The sequence below is a fragment of the Xiphophorus maculatus genome, chromosome 20, assembly GCF_002775205.1.
Source record: "Xiphophorus maculatus strain JP 163 A chromosome 20, X_maculatus-5.0-male, whole genome shotgun sequence".
In the NCBI taxonomy this organism is placed as follows: domain Eukaryota; kingdom Metazoa; phylum Chordata; class Actinopteri; order Cyprinodontiformes; family Poeciliidae; genus Xiphophorus; species Xiphophorus maculatus.
Window position 1 is genome coordinate 2,478,352 of NC_036462.1, and position 23,285 is coordinate 2,501,636.

Below are 23,285 nucleotides of genomic sequence, written 5' to 3' on the forward strand. Positions count from 1 at the left end.
GTTCTTTTTATTTACATTTAAAAAAAATACTCCATAGCCTATCCTAACTCCTGCAGTTCAAAATATTGTTTTATTTTTGAACTTTATTCTTTTATTCTTTGTTCTGCTTCCGTTGGCGGTTTTAAACATCTGAATTTCTCTGTGGTGGAGTCAATAACATCATATCTTATCTAACTGAAGCTAAAACAATGTGGCTGGACTGACATGACTGAACACAGGAATGAACAGGAAGTGGGAAATGCCTGGGGGAGCAATTAGGTGATTGAAGACAGGTGAGTGGAAACAGCTAAGTGGAGAGAAGGTAAGTGAAGGGGAAGTGAGGGCATCAAAGGAGCGGCACTGGCAGCGCAGCCATCCTCCAAACAGAAAACATGAGCTGAGCAGAGAGAACAGACATTAACTAGGACCTTAACCAACCAGTAAGGTTGGGGAAAAAAAAACACTTTTTAAAACACAAACTACATTGTTGTTAAAGTTAAGTTGTGTAAAAGAATTTCACTGGTTTAAGTGAGTGTGAAATCGGCTCTTACTCACATGTCTCACCAGGGGATAACAGAGTAATAACCACATACTGCATGTCAATAACCAAACCATAGAAAGCAAAGAGAATCATCTACTCCAAGGAAAGATGTTGGCTGCTCATCCCTTCCTTACAGAACCCCACTTCAAATCCCCTCAACTCCTTTAAACACATGCATGGAGCCACCAGAGTTTGCTAAAAGACAACAGTTGCTCAGGACTACATGTCTGACGGATTTATCGAGACACAAACCATCAGAAGTTAAACTTCACCTCCGCTCCCCGTTTCGGACGTGGAGTTCGGAGTCGGTGGAGAACTTCAGACTTTTCCACTCTGAGTTCTGACTTTACGAGGTGTTCCAGTTCACGTCTACATTAGACATTCTTTCCGAGCACAAAAGGAACATTAGGCACTGTTCAGCATGAGTGGAGAACGGAGAGAAACTCCAGTGACAACTTTTACCACTGCAGGCTTAAAGAAGCACTAAGTGGAAGAACAGGACACAATAAGTCCTGACAAACGTCAACGCAGCATGCTGAGTACCGATTCATCTTACAGCACATCTTACAGCTCGGAGTTTCAGGGCTTCTTAGGTTTATGCTGCTTACGTTGAGATTAAAGTCAAATCTTCCTTTCTCCTCATGTTTCATTTTCTTCATTGAGGTCGAAGAACATGACAGTATGCTTAAATACAGAGAAGAAAGTGGGCTTGAAGTAAAGACGACTGGAAGTAAAAGATTCACTCATATAATCTGTAAATACATCGAAAAGCAACAAGTTGGAGGAGGATTCTTCACTGAGAGTTTGGCACTAACCTCCACCGACCTTGTCCCTCGCTCTGTCTGACATTCATTTTGGAGTCTAATGCTTCCCACATGTAGAGCAGACGAGGCCGTGGCGTGGCTGACAGCGCGACGCTGCGGATGGATGAGAGCAAAGAGCAGAGAGGACCGAAGGACGTGAAAAGATCAAGGGCTCATATGGAAACGTCAGTCCTGCCAAATCAAATCCCATTCATGTTTTCCTTTTGGTTTCTACAAACTCAGCTGTTGCAGAAAACTACAAGGGAAATGAGTCCCAGTTGTGTTTTTGAGGTTCCAACTCTTCTTGATGGAGGCTCTCCGCAGAAATGTCATTGTTTTGATGGAATTCATCTTCTGACTCTCCTTCATCTTATTCCTTTGCTTTCTTTCCACATATGAAGCAAAAGTTTCTTTTATCTCGCAGCGATGAATGGTCGTTCACTCTGAGCTTTGTGGCAACGTTTGCTGCTTGAGTTCAGGTAGAGAGTATATGAATGGATTCAGGGCCATGCAGAGACCTTTGGAGGGCCAGGGGCTCAAAGTTAGAAAAGGGCAAATTGAACAAGATCTTAAAACACCGTACAACAACATAGCAACAACCTATATTAATCAAGAATTTAATTGGATCATACTATATCATTGCCATCATGCAAAGCAAATCTAGTCTATATTTTCCCCAACAGGTATAAAGTTTCTGTTTCTGCTGCTGACAGTCCTGGAGGGCTGAGCTGATCTGAGACTGTAGCTGTTAAACAGACCAGAGGAGAGAAGGTCAAAGGTTATAAAGTTATGAAATGAGCTAATTTGCTGCCATTTTACTAATTAAGCCCTAATAATATCTATTTAATCTCCAGAACAACTAGGCTGCAGACTGATGTATAGATCCAAAAAGCTCAAAGGGGTTAAAACTATATAATAGTTTGATGGTAAACCTCTAGATCTAGAATTATAAGACTGAGATATCAAGGCAAAGAAAACTCATTAGCTGCTGGTAGGGGCCATTCAGGGGCCCCTAGAAATGGTTTAATTGTAACACAGACCATAGATCTAAACCTGTAGCATCATTTATAGAGAATGACAATGTTATTACATTTTATTTAATGCATCAGCTGAGAAAAAATTTGTACATTTAGGATTTAATTAGGAAGTTTACTTTGTAAAAGTTTAAAGAATCATTTTTGATAGATTGATTGTTGTGTTACCATGGCTACAATATGGTATGATCTTTGTGTTTGAATTGGGTTTGTTCACAAATACATCACAGCAAATAACCAATAATCAGTGATTGATTTTAAACTGGGCCAATAAACCTGGTCTCCCTCTCACAGATTCACCTTATCTATATTTAAACATGTTAGTGATGCTGAGGTTCTTAGTAGGACGGGTTCCGGAGTGAGGGGGGTTCTGTCTAAGGCCCCATATTACCTTGAGCCGGCCCTGGAGGAACAGCTGCTGCGATGCGCATCTCTGGAATCGACCTTTAATCCCCCGGTGGCCCCTGTCAGTCCCCCGATGCTTTAGACATTTTGATTCATTTCATTGTGGCATGTTTGGCTTTTTGCTGCGGTTTTAATTACAGCTACAATATTTTCTCTGATGTTTATTTTGTGACTCTAAATGCTCTGGGCCGAATCTTTCTTTAACACTTGAGGTTCTGCAATAAAAAGTTCTATTTACAGCCCAGAACCTCCAGCCCAGACCCTGCCAGCAGCGGCTTTAACCCGCCTGGTAGAAATGTTAAGGAGAAGCAGAGCGAACAGTCAGCAGGTGGTACCAGGTGGTACCGGGTGGTACCAGGTGGTACCGGGTGGTACCGGGGCTTTGAGCTGCGTCGCGACTCGCAGTGACAGTTGCAGTTGGAAATACATCTAAAAACAACCCTGTCTTATATCAGGATGTCTGATATAAAGACAGATATTCTTTATATCTGTCAGTGGACCGTCTCAGGCTGCCTGTAGTGAACCAGGCATTTAGCAGAATGATGAAGTTAAAGTCAGACGATTTCTCTGCAGCCGAAGCATTTCTGTGTTTAGGGCGAGGCGGGTTTTGTCCCACTATTGCCAGGACGATTCTGAAAATTGTGACGCTGTGACATCAAGGATAAAAGAGGCAGGAGCTCAGGATTTCATGACTTTTGTTCTCAAAACCTTTAATACTCAAAACCAGAGAGAAAAACAAGTACAGTGTTTTTTTTCCATTAAAAATAAGAAGTACTGCACTCTACTGCAATGTCCTCTATGCACAGCCACTGCACAAGACTCACTGCTGAAAAGAAAAAAAAAAGAAACTTGCTTAAAGTTTGCTGCTGAAAATTTGTATGGAAAAAACTGAAGAGCAGAGAAAATCTGAAGGATCCCAGAATATTTCAGATTTAATGATTTATGAGAAAGTTACTCCTGAGCAGCTTCTTCATGCAGCAGCCGTCTTAAAGTTGATATTACCAAAAAAAACAGGCTTTCCCGTATAATATCTAATATATTTCTGTAGGTGTACTTACTTCATTTATTATTCCATTTTGGCACCCATAACTCCATAATTTGCTGTGATTTCTTTGATTGTTTTAAACATCTGATATGAATTGTATGTCAACAGAAATATTAGAAAACTATGAAGTGAAAGAACTGATGAACTTCCTGTTTTACCTGAAGCCGTTTGTCTCTGTGTTTTCCCATCAGGCCCAGATTCAGCTGGACTGCGGAGAGGACAACATTTGTGTCCCTGACCTCAAACTGGCTGTTATTGGGTGAGAACATTGTGTAGGCCATAATTTTCCTTTTTTTAAAAATCTTTAAAAAACTTCACTATCTTGAGCGTCTTTAATCTGCTCTAGTTAAAAAACCCCAAACACTCAGACTCCTCAAACTAGACTTTTCTACACTAAAAGGAGAATATTTAAAACCTTAGACTCTGAACACGTTGTCAGATTGTTGCTCAGTAGCCTCTTCCATCATGTTACAGCTTTTTCACATGACATCAGTCACTATATCTACTTCTGATACTGTCTGGAGCTCATAAGTGAAATTAGGAATTTTGACCCACAAATATGTACCAGAGGCATATATATATATTTAAATGTTTGTTTTTACATAAATAAACATCTAAAGTTCAGTAACAGTCCAATATAAACTAAAATCATAAGAACCCGCCGTGCTCATCGTCGGTGCTAACTGCTCCGGTCGCTGAATCCTCCAGCAGCACAGATGGTCCAGGCAGGAACTCCAGAAAGTTCACAACCAATGTGGAAATATTAAACCTTTCAACACGTACAGGCAGACGCCACAGAGTGCTTTCTGAACAAAATATTATCTGACATGAGATGATTTTCTGCATCATCTCAGGGATGACAGACTAGAACAGGTTAGTGGCCGCTCCTCTGGCTGTGGCTTTTTTTAGTTTCTATAAGTTTAAAAAAATACTCTAGTCTAATTTCTAGATTTATTTAGAGATTCAGATAATTCTGTGTACATACTTATTTTTTATTTTATTTGTATTTCTTTGTTCATATGTATCTATCTTTTTATATTTGTACTTGCTTATATATAACAGTTTGGATGAAGTAACTGGTCAACAAATAATCTGTTTCTCCTTTGGGATTCAGAAAGTATATTCTGATTCTGTGTTACTGGTGTTACTGGTGTTACTGGGCCGACCACTGCGGCAGCTCCAAGACACAAAAATTAAAGAGACATGGGGCGTGCCGTGGTGGCGTAGCGGTTAGCGTGACCCGTATTTGGAGGCCTTCAGTCCTCGACTCGGCCGTCGCAGGTTCGACTCCCGGACCCGACGACATTTGCCGCATGTCTTCCCCCTCTTCTTCCCCGTTTCCTCTCAGCCTACTATCATATAAGGGACACTAGAGCCCACAAAAAGACCCCCTGGAGGGGTTAAAAAAAAAATAAAATTAAAGAGACATTACCCGAATTCAGCTACATCAATTCTAGTAGCATCTGAGCTCAGCACACAGATGACGGACTGAACCAGAGTTGTTGATGTGTTGAAATGTCATTTTAAGCGCCGTAATAGAAGAGATCATCTTCAGAAGAGCATCAGCTGCTTTGAATGCTGCCAAGGACCAGAGTGTCACGTTTCACATCTGAACTGAGATTTTCTGCAGCAGGTTGTGTAAGTCCCAGAATGATTTAATACTCTTGGCTCAGTCTGGCAGGATGGATATTTAATCGTTCTTTGTTTGTGAATGAACACCAGAGAGATATGAGTCGGTGTGTTTCCCCTCCCGTTCGTGGAGCGAACACACACACACACACACACGCTCTCGCTCCTCCTCCCACGCAGCCAGCTCTGTTATGAGGAGTGTTTTGAATTATGCGGCCATGTGATTCCTCTTCACAGCAGAAATCCAATCAACGCTACAAGTTTCCCACGGAGGCCCAAAGTTCTGCCTGAGGATCCGCTTCAAGGCCAAGTGATTCAGCACACGCATGAGAAGAATTCCTCCTCGCTGTAAAACATCAGCAGTTTGCTTTCCTGGGCCAACATTCCTTAATGATGGGCCGTTTAACATCCAGGATGAACCCCGAGGTTTATCACTGTGTTTGTTGCGCTCTGACTGAGCGTCCTCCGTTCACCCTGGGGTTTTCTTTTTTCTTAAATGAAGTGACTGTGTTGCGTCTCAGCGGTGGGCTGCAGTTCCCTTTTCACTCTCGGCATCTGGTGAGAGTTGGTGCTATTCCATCAGTGTTGCTTCCTGGCCTAATTAAAATCATCTGGTTATTCTACCTAGAGAAGGGTCACTGCATCCAGACCGGGGAGCAGGAGGGGGAATGAAAGAAGACCCCCAGTCCAAACCCTCCACGGACCTCGTAGCTCCTTCTCCTGCTCAATAGAAACGTGGATTTACGGCGCGGCGGCAGACGGGGAGTGGCCACGGCCCTGGAGGTTGTGGAGAGAATTTATCATGACAGTTAAAATGTGCTGGCGCTCGTTACTGCATGGGGGGTCGATTTCCTGAGACAAATCACAGCGGATAGGGTTCGGCTCGGGTTCCCGACCGGCAACGGCTGAAAGAAAGGCGCACTGTTTATGAGTCTGTCACCGTGACAAATGTTGCTGGGCGATACATGGTCTCAGGGGATATTGTGATAAACGATAATATTGTTGTTTTGAAGTTATTTTCAAGTAATATGAGGGAAAGAGCATAATGATAACGCAAGAACACATTGTCAAAGATCAATGAACTGTAAATTCCAATGAACATTTAAAACTGGACCTGGAAGACATTTTAAATATCCAAAATACATAAACAAAACAACAAATAAAATGAATGATAAAGTCTCTTAAACAAAGTGGTCCTTCAAAAAGATGTTCTAGTGGAGACCAAAACACCAGACTGAAGACTTTTATCATCCCGTTTTAAATAGAAAGAGGGAAAAGAGAAAAACAATCCATCATTTAAATGGAAATGTTTTAATTTGTCATGTGATGAATTGATTTGTGGTTTTAATTTGGCTACAGGCCTAATTGTCATGAAACTCTGATTCTGATTATCCATGGTTTGTTTTAATCTTATTCTTTTGGATGAGTTTATTAGTAGTATTATCTCTGTGTTATCTTGTCTAAGTCATTGCCTCCAGGTGATTTCTTGTGCTTTGCTGTCAGGATGAATATCAAAAACAATTGTACTTCAGTTAAAGGGATTCAGGTGTGGGATGATTTTGTGAGGAGTTAAAATGGTGTTTTTCACTCTTTAAATAAAAGAAAAAGTCTAAAAATCAATTTGCAAAACAAATAAGGTTTGATTATGTTTTATTTTATGAGTTTGTCTACAGACTTATCTGGAATTCCAGGATATGTTTTAGAAAAATGTACAGGAAAGATTGTGCTGCTTTGATTTTGATGCTCTAAATATAACAAAGTGAAGGTGTAAAAAACTTGTTTTTACACCTCCACCTTTTTCACTCTACACTTTGTGTTTGTCAGGATTCTGGGTTTTGGGTTGTGAGTTTGTTTTTCTGTGTGTTTCTGTTCTATCACCTATTTTCTAGTTCACTCTAGTTATACCTTTCAGGGCAGTGTCGTTATTTTGGTTAGATTTGTCTTGTTTTAGTTTTCTTTATTTCAGTCCTTCATAGTGTTTCTAGTTATGTTTATTTCTTAGGTATTTCGTAGCTCTAGGTTCAGTTCCTCTTTTATGTCTGAGTCTATGTCTGTTCTTCAGTGATTCTAGTTCTTTGTTTAGTCCTTCTACTTACTCTAGCTCTGTGTTCTTTCATTCTTATTATTTTTAGATCAGCCTTGTCTCTGTTTTGGTTCCTTCATAGTTTATCATGTTGTCTCTAGTTTTAGTGTTTCTTTAATATTAGAATTATTCCCAGCTCCTTTGTGTTCCCCTGTGTAACCTCCCAGCTCCCTGCACCACCTTCTCTCCTCCATCAGCCTGATTGCTGCTCCAACCATCCACACCTGTAATCAATTAACTCATCAGCCCGGTTCTTTTGTCATACTCACAACTCCCCAGTAGTTCAGCTCTTCAGTCTCACCCACAACTTGCCAGATCCTCATGTCTTCTCCCATCAGTCCTCTGTTTGTCCTGGTGTCTCTTGGTTGGATGTTTCTGTCCTCATCATTAAATCATCAAACTCAGCTTCTGTCTCCGTCTTCTCTGCCGTTTGGTCCAACATTTTACCAGCCAACATCAGGACAGTGTTCTTGCCTCTGACAGGAATTTAAATATTGTTTATGAATTTCTGTATTAGTTTTGTCTTGTATTTCTGTTTCAGAATTGTGTGTGGTTTTTTTTATCTTTTGACTTGCGCATGAAAAGTTAAAAAAATGACATAACATTACGAAACATAACTATTGAATTGTGTTATGGGAAGTTTGCTGCTCATCATCAGTGCGTCACGTCTCCCATTTGAAACTTCATTACTTTTGAAGCAGACTTTTAAGGAAGAGGGTTTTTTTTACTCAGAATTCTGACTTCAGTCTTCTGATATTGTGGATAAAAAAAAGAGACAAGTGTTTTGTTGTTGACTTTGACACTTGTGGTCAAGTGGTCAACAGCTCAGGAGGCTCCCCTTCTGCTTTTCAAAGATGTCTGGTTGTATTATTGCATTTCTGTTTGCAGCCATTTTCACCTGTGAGTTTGAACATGGAATTGAGGAGTGGGGGGCGTGGCCAGCAGCAGCTTATTTGCATTTAAAGTGACAGGAGACCTTAAACCAGCTCATTCTGAAAGGAGATCAAACTAGGCAGAACTAAAATCTCATTAGCTGAGAATGATTTTGTGCAAAAAATATAATGCAACGTGATATAACTTTCTCATGATGGTTTACCACAACTCCCAAAAAGTTACTTTATAATATTATAATTAGTTTTGCTTTGTATAGAAGAAGCATGGCGGTGATGTTGGTCTTCTCTTTTTTCCAGTGACAAATCAGAGGTCTACCTGGGCGACGAAAACGCCTTGAGCTTGATCTTTAATGCCAGGAACGAGGGAGAGGGAGGGGCTTATGAGGCGGAGCTGTACGTGGTGCTGCCTCCAGAGGCCGACTACAGCGGGATCGCACGCAACAACGGGGTGAGGCGAACACTCAGCACAATAAATAACCCTGACGGTCATAGCTGTTTTACTGCTGGAAAAATGTACATGTAATTTTTAATTGTCATTTTTTTCAAATCTGTATTTCATCTCTGAAATGTTATTATCAAGAAAGCGCAACAGCAAAGTTTTTTATGAAGTTCTCTGATATGAAGGAACATCACTTGTTTCGGTCTGTGATGTCTTTTCCAGAGTCTGACTCAGCTGACCTGCAGCTACGAGGTAGATAACCAGACCCGCCATCTTGTGTGCGATCTGGGAAACCCCATGAAATCTGGCAGCAGCGTAAGAACAGCTTCCTGCTTTATTCTGTTTTCACTCTCTGTATGCATTTAGTCAACTTTAAAACGGCAGTGCTATGTAAAATCAACTTTTTTTCATGTTTAATGTCAGTCCCTCACCTGGAGTGTTGCCTTGGTTCTTCTGTGCATGTTTGAGAAATCCTTTAAACTCCGTGGAAACCATTCAGCTGTGCAAAACGCCTGGCTGGACTTAGCCCCGCCTCCGAGACAAAGCTCCTCCTCAGGCCTGCAGGTTCCACGCTTCTGAGCTTCATGGAGCAGCTCTCCCCACTGCAATTACCCCACTAGCTCCTTCAGACTAGCCAGCAGCAATTAGCAAACACCTGGTGGAACTTTGGTCTTTATGCTGGCTTCTTCTCAGAGCAACGCTGGTAAAAACGCTGTTAAAGGGTTAATAGAGCAGCTATGTTGTGATGACTTCCTGAAGGTGGAGTTTCAGAAAGAGCAGGAGTTTCTTAAAGAGACAGAGGCCCAATTTCAAGGTGTTAAATTACAATGTCAAATTTCTTTGAAGCCATTTTTGGTATATGCAGCCCTTTTTAACAACTGAAGGTAAGATAGTTATTTGATTGTGCTATAAAGTAACACTATGTCATTGGAGAATAGTGCAATACTGCGCCTTTAATGACTAACATACATGAAAGCTCAACAAGTTTATCTAACCTGATAAATGATGCAATCATAAATGTAGGTTGTATGCTGTGAGTACAGTCTATCTGTGTCTAAACTGTTGATCATTAAGAGTCCAAGCTCCGTAGAAATGAGTGCTTTGTCTTTTTTATCTGTAGTTATGGGCCGGCCTTCGATTCACTGTGCCGAGACTGACAGACGCTAACGATGTTGTCCAGTTTCAGCTCCAAATACGAAGGTAGGTTGATACTGTCTGATGAGATTCGTTTCCATTATTTCATCCTATAGCAAAAGGTAAGAGTGGGTTCTAAGGCTTATTTAGTCCGCCCCAGTATTTGCTGTATTTCTTCTCATACCTGTTGTTGTTAACTATTGTTCTCTTTGAGTAATATCACATGATCAAGCCTTTTCTAACATTCCACACTTCAAAATAAGTAATAAAGATATGTATGATTCATGCTGATATTATATCAGGTCAATATCAGTATCGGCCAATACTCAAATCTGCAAAATCGGTATCATATTGGAAGTAAAGCAGTTGTATAAGGAGCCTTGGGAGTCATGCCTCCAAATTGAAATTCATAAAATTTTCTTTCAGTAGTTGGAGCTGATTAAAAACATGTTAATCATGGAGGTTTTCTGTCTGTGTTGCAGTAAAAACTTCAATAACTCTGACAGTAACGAGGTTCTGCTGGAGGTGCAGGTTGCTGCCAAGGCTGAGGTGATCCTGCAGGGGTAAAGCTTCATCACCAGCCTTCCAGCATAACCTTTCACTATGTTTCAAATGGTAGTGATTGGGCCTGCAGCTGAGACGTAACTGTGGCTCTTGCAGTGTTTCTCGGCCAGACAAAGTCATCTTCCCTCCTCCCAGCTGGAGCGCCCGTCAGAGCCTGGGGGCGGAGCAGGACGTTGGCCCCGAGCTGCAGCAGGTTTATGAGGTTAGACGTGATTTATGGCTCTTATTCTTAGCTCTTCTGAGTGCGCCAGCTGTGTTGTGATTTCAAGGAAGAAGATGTTTAGAAATTCTGATGTCGAAACTTGTCCTCTCACAGTTGGTGAACAACGGCCCCAGTGTAGTGAGCCGCACGACGTTAGAGGTGAGGTGTCCCCTGAGGGCCCAGGGCCACGCTCTGCTCTACCCTGTGGAGGTGATCACTGTGGGCCCACTCAGCTGCTCCTCCAAAACAACCTTCAACGCACTGAAACTCAAGGTTAGGACACACACATCTGCACGTTTCATGTTAATGTTTCTGTGTGGAGGTTTCGCGTTTTGAGGGCAAAATGACGGACCTGCTGAAACTGGGAGATGTAGGTAATAATTTAGTGCAGTGCACCACAAAATAATGAAAAAAAAACAAAAAACGTTTAAGAACAACTCCAAACCACTCGTATTTTTCATTTTTCTCACTATCTGTGTCAGCTACACTATCTGTGTGACAGGTGTCGCCATGGCAACTGACCGACAACAGCTCCACTAGTGTAACAGATTTCAACACCAAAAACCACACAAACATTTTCCACACAAAGATCAGAACGTTCAGGCCATTACAGCATTTTTTCAGGTTTGATGTTTATTCTGCGATTATTAATAAGTGATCGTCTGAACACAGCGGTGGTTGATCAGCTAATTTATACGCCTGCTCTACTGATGATCTATCAGAGAGTTGGTGTGTGGATCGCCTGTTTTTTTTAATGGAATCACATCACACCAAATTCCACAGCACACCTACATGTTAACGTTTTCAAAGTTAAGCTAGCATAACTGACCTATTTATCTCCCTCACTATTTTTGTTTAATTAGAACTATTTCCTGACCCTGTTACCTAGTTGTGGTAATGTTGACAATTAGCAGCAAAGCACTGCGTCCCTTTTTCCTGTATATACCTGGCCTACATTTACGATTTAGCGCGTTATGTTGACAAATTGACAGCTAGAACCAATAAAGTCAACTTTTTGTGCCTTTTTTCGGGATCTTGCGTGTGTGGGATCACATTGCAACGTCACTATAGAGGCGAGAGTTGTTGTGCCTAAAGAACATGACATCACATTTGCTAACCAGTCTGCCCATGTATGCAGCTTCAGGCTCCAGTGTCCGAAAGTCCTGCATTGTTAAAGTCCAGCACTGAGCATTACGTCTGGAGGAGGGAGGAGATCAGGGATCCTCTGGCTGAACACGGAAACCTGGTGAGACTCTGTGTGAAAGAGAGAGACAATCCAGGAATGAAGGATGGGTTTGCAAATCACATTTATAATAATAATAATCAGACATTTTATTTGAAGGTGCCTTTCAAGTCACTCCAGGTCATGAACAAGAAACACAGAACAGCAAAAGAAAAAACTATAAAACAATAATTTAATTCAGTTTATTTATTTAGCGCCAATCATAGCAAATGTTGTGTCAACTGGCTTTAGAAAAATATAATCAAATTGAATTTCAGTTCAATCACACATTCATTTAAATTGATCCTAATGATCAAACAGTGCAGGATGTTCCACTGTGGAATTTTCAAATCTAACTTGAAATAATTGCTAACTGCTTAGATAAGTGTGATACATTAACTGTAGGCGTTTGTGTGTATGGTTTTGTGTGTGTATGTGCCAGTAGTTCAGTCTGTATGTGTGTGTTTGTGTATTGTGATTAGAAAGCAAAACGTAGAGTTACATTTTCTGTTTTAAAATGTTAAGAGTCCTGCTGAGGTGAATCAACTTATGCTATAACCTGGTGCAGCTCATCAAATGGTGTCATTTATGATCAAGCTATACATGGTCCCTTTGTAAATAAAGTTTATCACTGTTTATTAATCAAAGTACATTAAGATGTTTCTGCACCATTTCATAAAAAGGCAGATATCAATCAAATTTAACACAATTAATGATTCAACAGAAAAAATGTAAACAAAATAAACAAGTCAGAGAAAGTGAGTTTTGATGTTAGAGTCAACTCACCTCATCACAAAGGCCCTCACATAAAGTCGCTCCACTGGGTGTTCAGGCCCAGGTTGTCATGGTGCTGTTGTTTATTTCATGGTGGTTCTGTTGACAGCAGTCGGTCCAACAACATGTTGCTGGAGGTTCTGCCCTCCACTCTATGTTTAAACCCTAATGAGGTTATTTCTTTTGACAGAGGAAGTGGGAGCAGATATGACGAGTCCCGGCAAACGTCTCCCGCTGTCAGCTGTAATTGTTTATGAAACGACCTTAATTAGCTCAGTGATTTATGTGACTTGCGTCAGTGACCGTAATGTTTGACAGCTCATCCCTGTTATTCATAAGAAGCCTGTTGAAAAGAGAAAATCCGGCCACATGAAGACGCTCTCTCACTATTTGAACACTGAATGTTCAGTCACTTTTCAGCTAGGAGTTTACAACCCTGCTTCCAAAACTATTTGGAAGCAGAGTTGCTTCCAAATAGTTGGAAGCAACTATTTGGTTGTGTATGGTTGTAATGTTTTGTTACATTACAACCATACACTGAAAGTGGCAGTGTTATGTAAAACTGATGTTTTGGGCTGCACACCATGTTTAATGTTAGTCCCTCATCAAAAACATATCTGGGGTGTTGCCTTGATTCTTTCATGCATGTTTGAGAAATCTTTTAATCTCCATGGCAACCATTCAGCTGTGCAAAATGCCTGGGTAGACCTAACCTTGCCTTTGAGGACAAAGCTTCACTCAGCTCCTTCAGACTAGTGAACAGCAATTAGCAAACATGAGGTGGAACTGCACATCAGCTCCTATAAGGGGCTCCTTATAAGAGCTACGTCTCGGTGAAATGCTGGTGAAACGTTGTGAAAGTGTTAATAGAGGAGCCATGTTGTAATGACTTCCTGAAGGCGGAGATTCAGAAAGAGCAGGAATTTCTTAAAGAGACAGAGGCCCAATTTCAAGGAGTTCAATTACAAAGTAAGTTATGAGTGCTATAGTTACATCAACTTAAGGTAGCACAAAACCTGATTTTGCAACAAAACGGAAGAAAAATACATAATGCTGCCTCTGTAGGGTTTTTTTAAAATTTTGTAAAAAGACTTCACTTTTGGGTAAAAATCTGTGATGTGGACGAGACAGTAGTGAGCATTTTGTTACATGTGATGTAAATCTAACACAGTATTTCAGAATAAAGTCCATCAAACAAACATTAAAACATGGTGAGGGTTGAATGATGGTCTGGGCTGCTTTAGTTGCTGCTTCAGTTACTGTCCAGCATGTCTGGCCGTCAGTCAGCAAGTCTGGACTTTAGTCTGATTAAGATGTTTCAGTTACTTGTGACGGGTTGATTATGCTTGAATGAAGAATATATAGGACAGAGTTTTTGTATATTTAAACATGCTGGTGTGGATTTTTAAATCCATTGTGTCTGTTTTAGAGGTTCAGTAGAAGAAGAAAACATGTAATGTTGAACTCTGACCTCCTGCAGACGTGCAGCTCAGTGGAATGCTGGAAGCTGCACTGTGATGTGAACCGAATGGAGAAAGGCAGCAGCGTCATCCTGACTGTACGCTCCAGACTCTGGGCTGAGACCTTCATGGAGGTGAGGCTGACAGACTGACATGTTGACAGACTGACAGACCGACAGGTTGACAGACTGACAGGATTACGTTTATAGTAGAGCTACCTATACACATTTTTCACCTCACCAAGAAATTACTCAAGAGTAAAAAGTATTTTGTAAAAAGTCTATCACATTTTCAATCATTTAATACCTAAAAATAATATCATCGGATGGATCAAAATATGAAGTTAAGTAGAAATTTTGGTATATTGAGAAAAAAAATGTCAATAACTTATATATGTTACAAAAAATAACAGAATGGAATTTTTCCAAATCAGTTTTTTAAAATAAAAACCTCTGAAACTTTAACAAAAACTGCAGGTGTGTGTCTGTGTTTGGTGAATTTTTGGTTAAAACATGCCTGTTTTTCATTCAGTGAGTAGAGAATCCAGAATTTTTACTCAAGAAAGACTACAACATAGTAAAAATACTCCTGAAAGTATATTTTTCAAAAAAAGTTACTCAAGTAAATGTAACTGATCATCAGTGCTCATAGGGTGGAGCTCTGATGCTCATGATTCCTACATAAAGTTCAGTGAAAGCGCAGAACTCCGCTTGAAGCCATCCGTTTGCTCATACCGCCCCCTTGTGGAGGTTTGTGATTACAGAATATGAAGCAGATCAAAATATCAGCAGTCTGTGAAGTAGGTTATATTTATGAAGTCACACTAGATATTCATTTTTTTATGTAACAGCCATGATTGTATGATGAAACCTGTCTTGGTGCTGCATGTTATCCCTTCTGTTTGCTCGTCCCCAGCGCCCATACAAGCAGCACATCCTGGAGTGTTCAGTCCAGTATGAAGTGAACAAGATGCCGTACGCCATTCCTCCCAAATTCAAGTCATCCGGGTCAAAGAAGGTAACTTCCTGAAGTTTGTGTCATTCTGAGTGTTTTTCTACTGTACATGTGGATGTCAGTGTGAGGTGTGATGGTGTTGCTGTTGGCCAGGTGCTGGCGTCTGTGATGTGGAGCAAGCCGGACAATCAGTTCTCAGTTCCAGTGTGGATCATCATCCTGGCTGTTTTAGCTGGGCTGCTGCTGCTGGCGGTGCTCATATATCTGCTGTACAAGGTAGAATCTGCTGATGGAGAACACAACCCAACATCCTCCAGTTATTACTTACATTTCAACTTAACCACATAAAAACCCACTGAGATCAAGAACTCTTTCATAAGGCTGACTTGGCCAAGAGACAGCAGCACACGACATAGTGGACAAGACAAATGGACAACAAAACTAAACATTAAGAATATTTAAGTGCATTTGACAGTAAAGTGTAGTAGTTATTAGAATAACAAAAGAAATAAAAGCAGGGAAAATTTAAGATTTAAAATATAAGCACTATTGAAAGGATTTCCATTGTTGATTTCTTAAAATAGAGCGGGAAGCGTTCAGTGGAACAAGTTCTGACAGTTTCTGTTCAGATTGCAATGATTCCAAGCAAAGAAGGCAAAGAAACTGAAACCTTCTTCCCCCTTTTCATTCACACATGAGGAACATAGAGATATAAAAAGTTATTTGATTGTACGCTTTTGGTTCTCCAAAGAACATTAAATAGATAAATAGGAAGTAGGCCAATAAGAGCTTTACATTCAGGGAAGACATGCCAACTTTAGTTTACAGTTCCTGGTTGGTACATCAATACATTGATTTGTTCTAAGTATCTGTTCAGTGCTTGCAAGGGTTCAGAGTCAACTGGTGACATCGTAATGTAGAGCTGTGTATCATTTGCTTAGCAGGCCTCAGCTATCTGGCGCATTTAGATATTGAATAAGAGGGGTCCCAGGATTGAACCTTGGGGTACCCCATATATGACTTTAGTTTGCTTCAATGAGAAGTTATGTATTGACACAAAAATCCCTACTCTTTATGTCAGACTTGAACCAATTGAGTACTGAACCAGATCCTACCCAACTCTTAAGGCCATTTCAGTAATATGTTATGGTCAACAGTGTCCAATGCTGCACTGAGGTCCAACAGCACCAGCACTGTGGTTCTTCCACAGTCTGTATTTATATGGATGTCATTGAACACTTTGACGAGGGCAGCCTTGGCTCTGTGGTGAGCATAGAAACCAGACCGGAAGACAAACTATAACTCCTGAAAAGAAAGTCACAGAGGAACAAAAGTTGATGTGAAACAAGACTTAACAGTCAAATGCTGACATCATCCAAGTTCCAACCCCTGAAAACAGGAAGTGTAATTTAAAAGATTCATATTTGACCCCCTTCACCTAAAAACATTTAACTGTGCTCATCGAAAGAAGACGAGTACAGGACTGAGAGGTTTCAAAAGCGGGCGGGGCAGTGCCATCTTGGTGTAGTGTATTGCCAGTCCATGGCACTCATGTATCATCTGATCTGCACCAAGTTGAAAATTATGAATATTAATTTAACTCCTAAAAGATATGTAAGGAAATATTTAGTGGGTGTGCAGAACTGTATATCTCAAGTACAAGGGTTGGAGACTGTTGATTTAGTCTGTACTTTTTTGTATCTCTATTACCTCTTAGGAAACTATAAATAATGAACTTTGAGTATTTACTGATTTGTTCTGTGTTTAGAATGCAGAACGGCACCATCTATAGGTTTGGGAAAATTTCAGACACTGCAAAAAACAACAATAATATAAAGAAGGGGTTTCTGACTTTAGTTCATTGCTTAATACCTTTAATTTCTTGAAGGCTTTATAGCAAACTCAACTCCAACCGCTTCCGATCTTAATGGTGCCAAAGTGGACTGCATCCCACTAATGTCACTTGATGCATTTTCAACACATATGTAGGTTTAACAAAACAATATTTTCATATAATAAATGTAATCTAATGTAAATCTAATTTGGGACAAAATATTGATTCAAAGCTCTAGCAACCCAAACATTCAGAGATATTCTGAAGTTAGTTAATTGCTTATGTGACCTCTTCACCTTTCCTTCCAGATGGGCTTCTTCAAAAGGTCAGACCCCTACGGAACAACCATGGAGAAGGCCCACCTCAAACCCCAGGCATCCTCTGAAGCTTAGATCGAGGAAGGAGTTTCTCCTTCTTGTTCCAAAGAACTGGAAAAGATCACCGGCTTCTCAAGTGAGGGAAGGAACTCACTGATCGTAAGCTGGCACCCCATTTGTGCAGGGTCATTTATGGGTGCTGTATCACTGGAATAATGTTAACCTGGTGCTGCACTAAAATACCAAAGAAGAGGAGACTGAGTCAGTGCAGCTAAAGAAGCATTGCTGTTTTGGACACCAGTTTGGACAGTCAGGTCCTAATTGGACGCTCAGGCTTGAGGAAAAGGCTAATCTTATGCGAACCAAAGAAAACAAATGCATCTCCAACAAACAGCACTAAAGTTCCAGCTTCGCTTCTTTCCAAAAATGTTGACTTTTTAACCAAGCTTGGCCCTCGTGTTTGATATCTGTTGAAATTCCTGCTTTTTTATTGATCTGATCACCACTTGTTATTTATGGCACAGTGATTTTTGTTGAATGTTACTCTGTACTGTCTGCAGGGAACACCTGATCAAACTGCAATGTCTGACTTGAATTATTCCTCTCCCATATTGGGAGGTTTTATGTATGTATGTATTCATTCACTGTGTTGACCTTATTGGTGTTGTGGCTCCGAATAAAGCTGAATTTTGTATAATCATCTAAAATGGGTCTCATGATTTTCAGCTGTGAGGAAACAAAACCCAAAGAGAACTTCAAGCTGCTCAAAGTGGTGGTGGAGGAACTCTAGGCTGGATGACCGCAGGGTGTCCAGTCTGATGCTGCTCCGCTTCTTTGCAGATGATGTGATGATTTCTGTGAGTGATCTGGATTTTGAATTGGAGCAGACTCTTGCTAACAATGAGGATGCTGGTCTATAGACCAGAAGGTCTTCAGGAAACAATGAGCAGAGGTATGTATTTATTTGTATAATTTTCTTAGAGCTGCAGTATGTAACATGTTTAAAAATATATTTTTTATGTTTGTTGAAACTGTCAGTATGATGTGACAGTATGGTCTGAGACAGATAATCAGAACAAAATTGAGCTCCTCCACCTTCTTCAGTGCTAACTAGAAACAACCAATCAGAGCCAGGAGGCGGGTCTTAGTGCTGTCAATCACAATATCTTGTGGCACTGCTCATCTTCCCTCTCCTTCCCATGCTTGATCTCTGTTACACTACAGCTAGAATACCCTGTTGTGAATGCTAATGCTAGTTAGAATAGCCAATGATGAAGGGAAATAAACTGTCTTTCCTGTTTTTGCGCCATTAGCAAGTTTAGCAGCATTGATTGATTGATTGTGCTAAACCCCTCCTCCTGGCTCTGATTGGCTGTTTTTGGTTGGGAGTGGTACTTTTCTTCGAACTACAATCGTAGCTCAGGGAGGACATGGACAACATTAATCTTTTCACAGATTATCTGTCTCATAATACAGAGAAACAGTTTTAACAAATATGTAAAAAAAAAAGTGTGAAAATCTTTTTAACGGTGGCAGCAAAAAAAAGTTTTATACTGTAGCTTTAATTGCGCTTCTTAAACATTTAACATTCAGATTTTCTGAGAAACTGAATTTTTTCTGGCTGCACATACAGCGTTGCCTAAACATGCAGTTTTTGTAGAGCAATGGTCTTTTGTAGATTTCCCTCCTTGCATAGGATTTCGAGAACTGTCTGCTGGAAGCTGTCAGGTCAGCAGTCGCCTCCCAAATGCCTCATATTGAATGTATCCAGGAAGAATCATCCTATGGGAAAAGCACTATTGACTTAGCAGTGAATTAAAGTCTACATTTTAGAGTCAGCACCAAGCAATCATATAAGGTACTTCATGGTACTAATTAAGTCAGTTTATCTGTAGTTTATAGTCGGTGCTTTGCACTTCCCTAAGTTAAATAAATCAACACTAAGGAGTTGATATACACTAAGGTTTAATACTTTAAGAAGCACCGAGAAAGTAAAATTAGTTTTACATCTCTGTGGACTGAAATGTTGATGAGAAAGGAAACAATCGGCAACTTCAGTTGACCCATTTTTAATCTTTACTAATATTTGATGCTTGTTCACATGGATGAGCCAAATGCCTTTTGGCCACAATGACAACCGGCCAGAAGTATGTTGGTAGAAGCACGGGCGCCGCCAGGAATCTTGGGCCCCATGACAAAAAATTAAATTGGGCTGCTGCTGCACAGCTGCTGTTAAAGTTTCTTAAGTCTATCTGACCCATCAAAAGTGCCACAATTTCAAAGGCAAAGTAGCAGAGTTCCGCTGGTTACCTAGCAACCCCAGCAAAGTTTTACCCGTTACCTAGCAACATAAGCTAAGCTCCAGTATGCTTGGTCAGCTGGTTTTACCGCTGTATGCGTTGTACAATGACTACTGGAAAAAACAAGTGGTTTGTTGTTGACTTACCATCCAGAAACCACTTGCTGCAGTCTTGTTGTAATTGCAAGAGGCTGCAAAATGCTTTTCAAAGATGTATGGTTGTATAATTGTCCATCAGCTGGCAGCCATTTTCACATACAAGTGTAAACATTGAGTTAGGGGGTGTGGCCAGCAACACATTATTTGGATTTAAAATGATAGACAAGAACCACTGAAGAAAACGACACTAAAAGAAGACAATGAACGCAACTTCCTGTTTCACAAGATGTAAAACAGGAACAGTGGTGTCAGATTTTAGCGGTTGTAGGATTTCTCCTTTGTCTTTCGTAAAAAGACATCTCTGCCGCTAGCGCTAGACTAGCGTGTTTGTTTTGGTTGTATTTACCCAGAATGCCCTGTGCTGTAGTCCGCTTCCTGCTGGTAGTGGTGTGAACACATCCTTGCAAATTGTCCATTTTTTTTCTACTTGCTGCAACTTTTAGATCCATTTCCCTGAGATCAGCAGAACACGGTTGGTTCATTTTCTAGGGCAAGTTCTCCCCTTGCAGGTAAAGTAGTAGAAACGCTAATCACAGGTTATCATTGACACAGTGATAGCATAGTTAGGATATTTGACACCAGGGATGAAAGTTATCAGTTATCCAGCTAATATAAAGATGAATGCTCTTAACGATTGACTTTCAATTAATTTATATGTGGCCATTTTCTTATAGATCCCAGTTTTCTCTTGTATAAAGAGAACCGACCATCTTTCTATAACACGAAGGGCTAAATTTGTCATTATATTTGACATATTTACGTGTCAGTTGTGACTAAATAGACAGAAAATGTTGTTTTTTTCACATTATTGTTCTAAGACAGCCCTCAAAATCAACTGTTTTTATTAGTATAATGTCTTTTTATTTTAGGTTATGTTCTTTTCTGCGTTTTTCCTCCATTATCCCCCGTCATCGTGGCACGTCAGTAATTTTGGTTGAGAAATTGATGCTCGATTAAATTAACTTAAGAAGCTTTTAGAGGTTTTAAATTTAAAAAAAAGGGGTCGTATAAGAGCACTGCCGTCTTTAATCCTGTATCAACAGCTCCGTTTATGGATGACCAGCAGCGCCCTCTGCTGGATGGCGGCTAAACTTCAACACTAAAAGTCTAAACCAGGGGCCGGGAACCTTTTTGACTCAGAGAGCCATGAAAGCAAAATATTTGGAAATTTATTTCAGTGAGAGCCATATAATATATTTTAAGACTGAATTCAACTAAATGTGAGTATACTGTAATAAGCCTCTGAATTTATTCTTTTAAATAATGTTATATTACTCACCATTAATGTGACTTCTGGTGCTGCATTAATTTGCTGATGGCTTTGTAGTCTGGTTGGTACTTGGTAAGGTTAAGCTTCATGCAAGCGTTGGGCTTTCATCCGTTAAACGTGATCGTAGGTTGGACTTGATGTTGTTAAGATGTGAGAATGACTGCTCACACGCTGCAGTGTGTGGTATGTGACAGGAAGCACGTTCCAAGTTTTGATAATCAGCTGGTCTTCAGGTTGAAGTTTTTTCATTTCTGTCCACATGTGCTTGCTCGCCAACTCCGCTTTCTGTCGTGCAATTCTTTCCAAATCTTCATTCAGTGACTTGAATTTATTCACCCACATGTCTGAGGTCTTCAAGTCGGCCACTTCTGCTTCAAAATCTCTGACGGAGACACCAGGAATGTAACACAGGTCGGCTGTGTTCAGTGAACACTAGTTTGGATGGGTGATGAACTTGAAAAGATGACTGTGCTCATGAAATTCTCCAAAGCGTGCTTTGAACGACTGTAGGAGACTGGATGTGAAGCCAGCTAGCTGGTGGAGATCAAAGTTTTGAGTGGGCTCACTTGCTGTGCATGCATCTTTAAATTGTCTCAATTTTTCAAAATGTAGTAAACGACCTGTTTCAAGATCCATGATAAAGAGCTCCAGCTTGTTTTCAAAAGAAAACACGGCTTGTTGAAGGGATAAGACTGTATTTCCAGTGCCTTGCATTTTCACGTTGAGCTGGTTCAGATGTTCAGTCATATCCACGAGATAATAAAACTTGAGGAGCCACTCAGTTTCGGCTAGCTCAGGATGCTCGATGCCTTTCATTGCAAGGAAAGTCCGGATTTCGTTCAGGCAAGCTGCAAAACGGCAAAGCACCTTCCCTCTTGATAACCAACGCACATTGCTGTGCAAAAGCAGACCGTGATAGTTATTTCCAACTTCATCCACCAGTGTTCTAAACTGGCGATCATTTAAGGCTCAGGCAACAATAAAGTTGATCACACAAATGACCAGCGACATCACTTCACCAAGCTGCCCGTCACACATCTGAGCACAAAGTGCCTCCTGGTGTAGAATGCAATGGAAACTTAGGATGGGTCTATTTTCATGTTCACGGAGAAGAGCCACAAATCCTTTGTTTTTCCCCACCATACACAGAGCACCATCAGTACACACTGAGAGAAGTTTATCCATAGGTAGATTTTTTTCTTGAGTGAACTCCATGAAAGACTTGAATAAATCCTCACCTCTTGTGGACCCTTTTATTGGCAGAACAGCAAGACTTTCTTCGCGCAGTGTGTCACCAGCAGGATATCTTGCAATCACACTGAACTGTGACAAATGGCTTGCGTCTGTTGACTCATCCAAAGCCAGGGAAAATAACGGCGCTGCATTTATGTCCTTCACCTGCGTTTCCTCCACTTGGTTTGCCATCATGATGGTGCACCCACTTGGACAAAAGTGCTAATATGCCGTTTGCCAAAATACAAAACTACCAGAACAATTAAGGGAAGTGTGTTTTGAACAAAAAAATACATCAAACTTTCTTAGGTTCTCAAATGTAATACATTAACTCAAATAACAGCTGACAAAAACAAAAAACTACATTCTTTCAAGAAAGCTGACCATTATTCTTTTATGTAGAGCACAGCGTGAGGGCATATGCTGGTCTTTTCAGATGGTGTCGTTGCTTCTTTTCTGAGGTCATCGTACATTTCCCAGGTGCCCGGGGACCTCTTACAAAATGCCACATAATGCCCAATTGTTTCAGGCGTTGTACCCTCCTGAAATGCTATGATGGCTTTCAGTGTGAATCTCTGTTCTTGAAGTTGAAGGGTTGATGGAAATTCACTGAGGGAAAACTGCTTGGGACTGGGGACACTTTGCTCCACAGTTGTGGCACAGAATTGTCCAAGGTCTGTGTCAATCCAGACAAGTTCTCGCACTCTGTGACTGTGACAAACAGTCCCCATACAGAGAATTTTTCCTGACATGTCAGTTTTACATGCTGCTGGGCATGCATCAGGACTTAGGATTGGTCTTAGGCATGGAGATTCTGCAAGGTGGAGCTCTTGTTCAACAGCAGACTGAAGGTGAGCTATGCCAGAAGATGACAGGACTGACAAGTCAATGGAAATGAAAGGTACTTTCCTTGTATTTGGAATGGAAAGTTTACAGTACTGGGAGGAGCACTGTCTTGTGAAGTGAATACTTGGATTTTCTGTCATTGTATTTTGGATAACTGTGGACACAT

General features: G+C 40.6%; 1 protein-coding gene across 1 annotated transcript in view; it reads left to right on the top strand.

Annotated features, from left to right (window-relative positions):
* The window catches only part of LOC102234716 (integrin alpha-5-like), a 51,953-nt gene extending 33,934 nt beyond the window's left edge, over window positions 1–18,019 (top strand). The window contains exons 19-30 of the mRNA XM_023325271.1: window positions 3,999–4,066; window positions 8,710–8,860; window positions 9,074–9,166; window positions 9,972–10,051; window positions 10,468–10,548; window positions 10,646–10,751; window positions 10,866–11,024; window positions 11,890–11,997; window positions 14,228–14,341; window positions 15,123–15,224; window positions 15,315–15,437; window positions 17,304–18,019. Of these exons, the coding sequence (XP_023181039.1) occupies window positions 3,999–4,066; window positions 8,710–8,860; window positions 9,074–9,166; window positions 9,972–10,051; window positions 10,468–10,548; window positions 10,646–10,751; window positions 10,866–11,024; window positions 11,890–11,997; window positions 14,228–14,341; window positions 15,123–15,224; window positions 15,315–15,437; window positions 17,304–17,387 (1,269 nt within the window). The 3' untranslated portion in view covers window positions 17,388–18,019. The remainder of the gene's footprint in view (window positions 1–3,998; window positions 4,067–8,709; window positions 8,861–9,073; window positions 9,167–9,971; window positions 10,052–10,467; window positions 10,549–10,645; window positions 10,752–10,865; window positions 11,025–11,889; window positions 11,998–14,227; window positions 14,342–15,122; window positions 15,225–15,314; window positions 15,438–17,303) is intronic.
* Window positions 18,020–23,285: the final 5,266 nt, after the last annotated feature.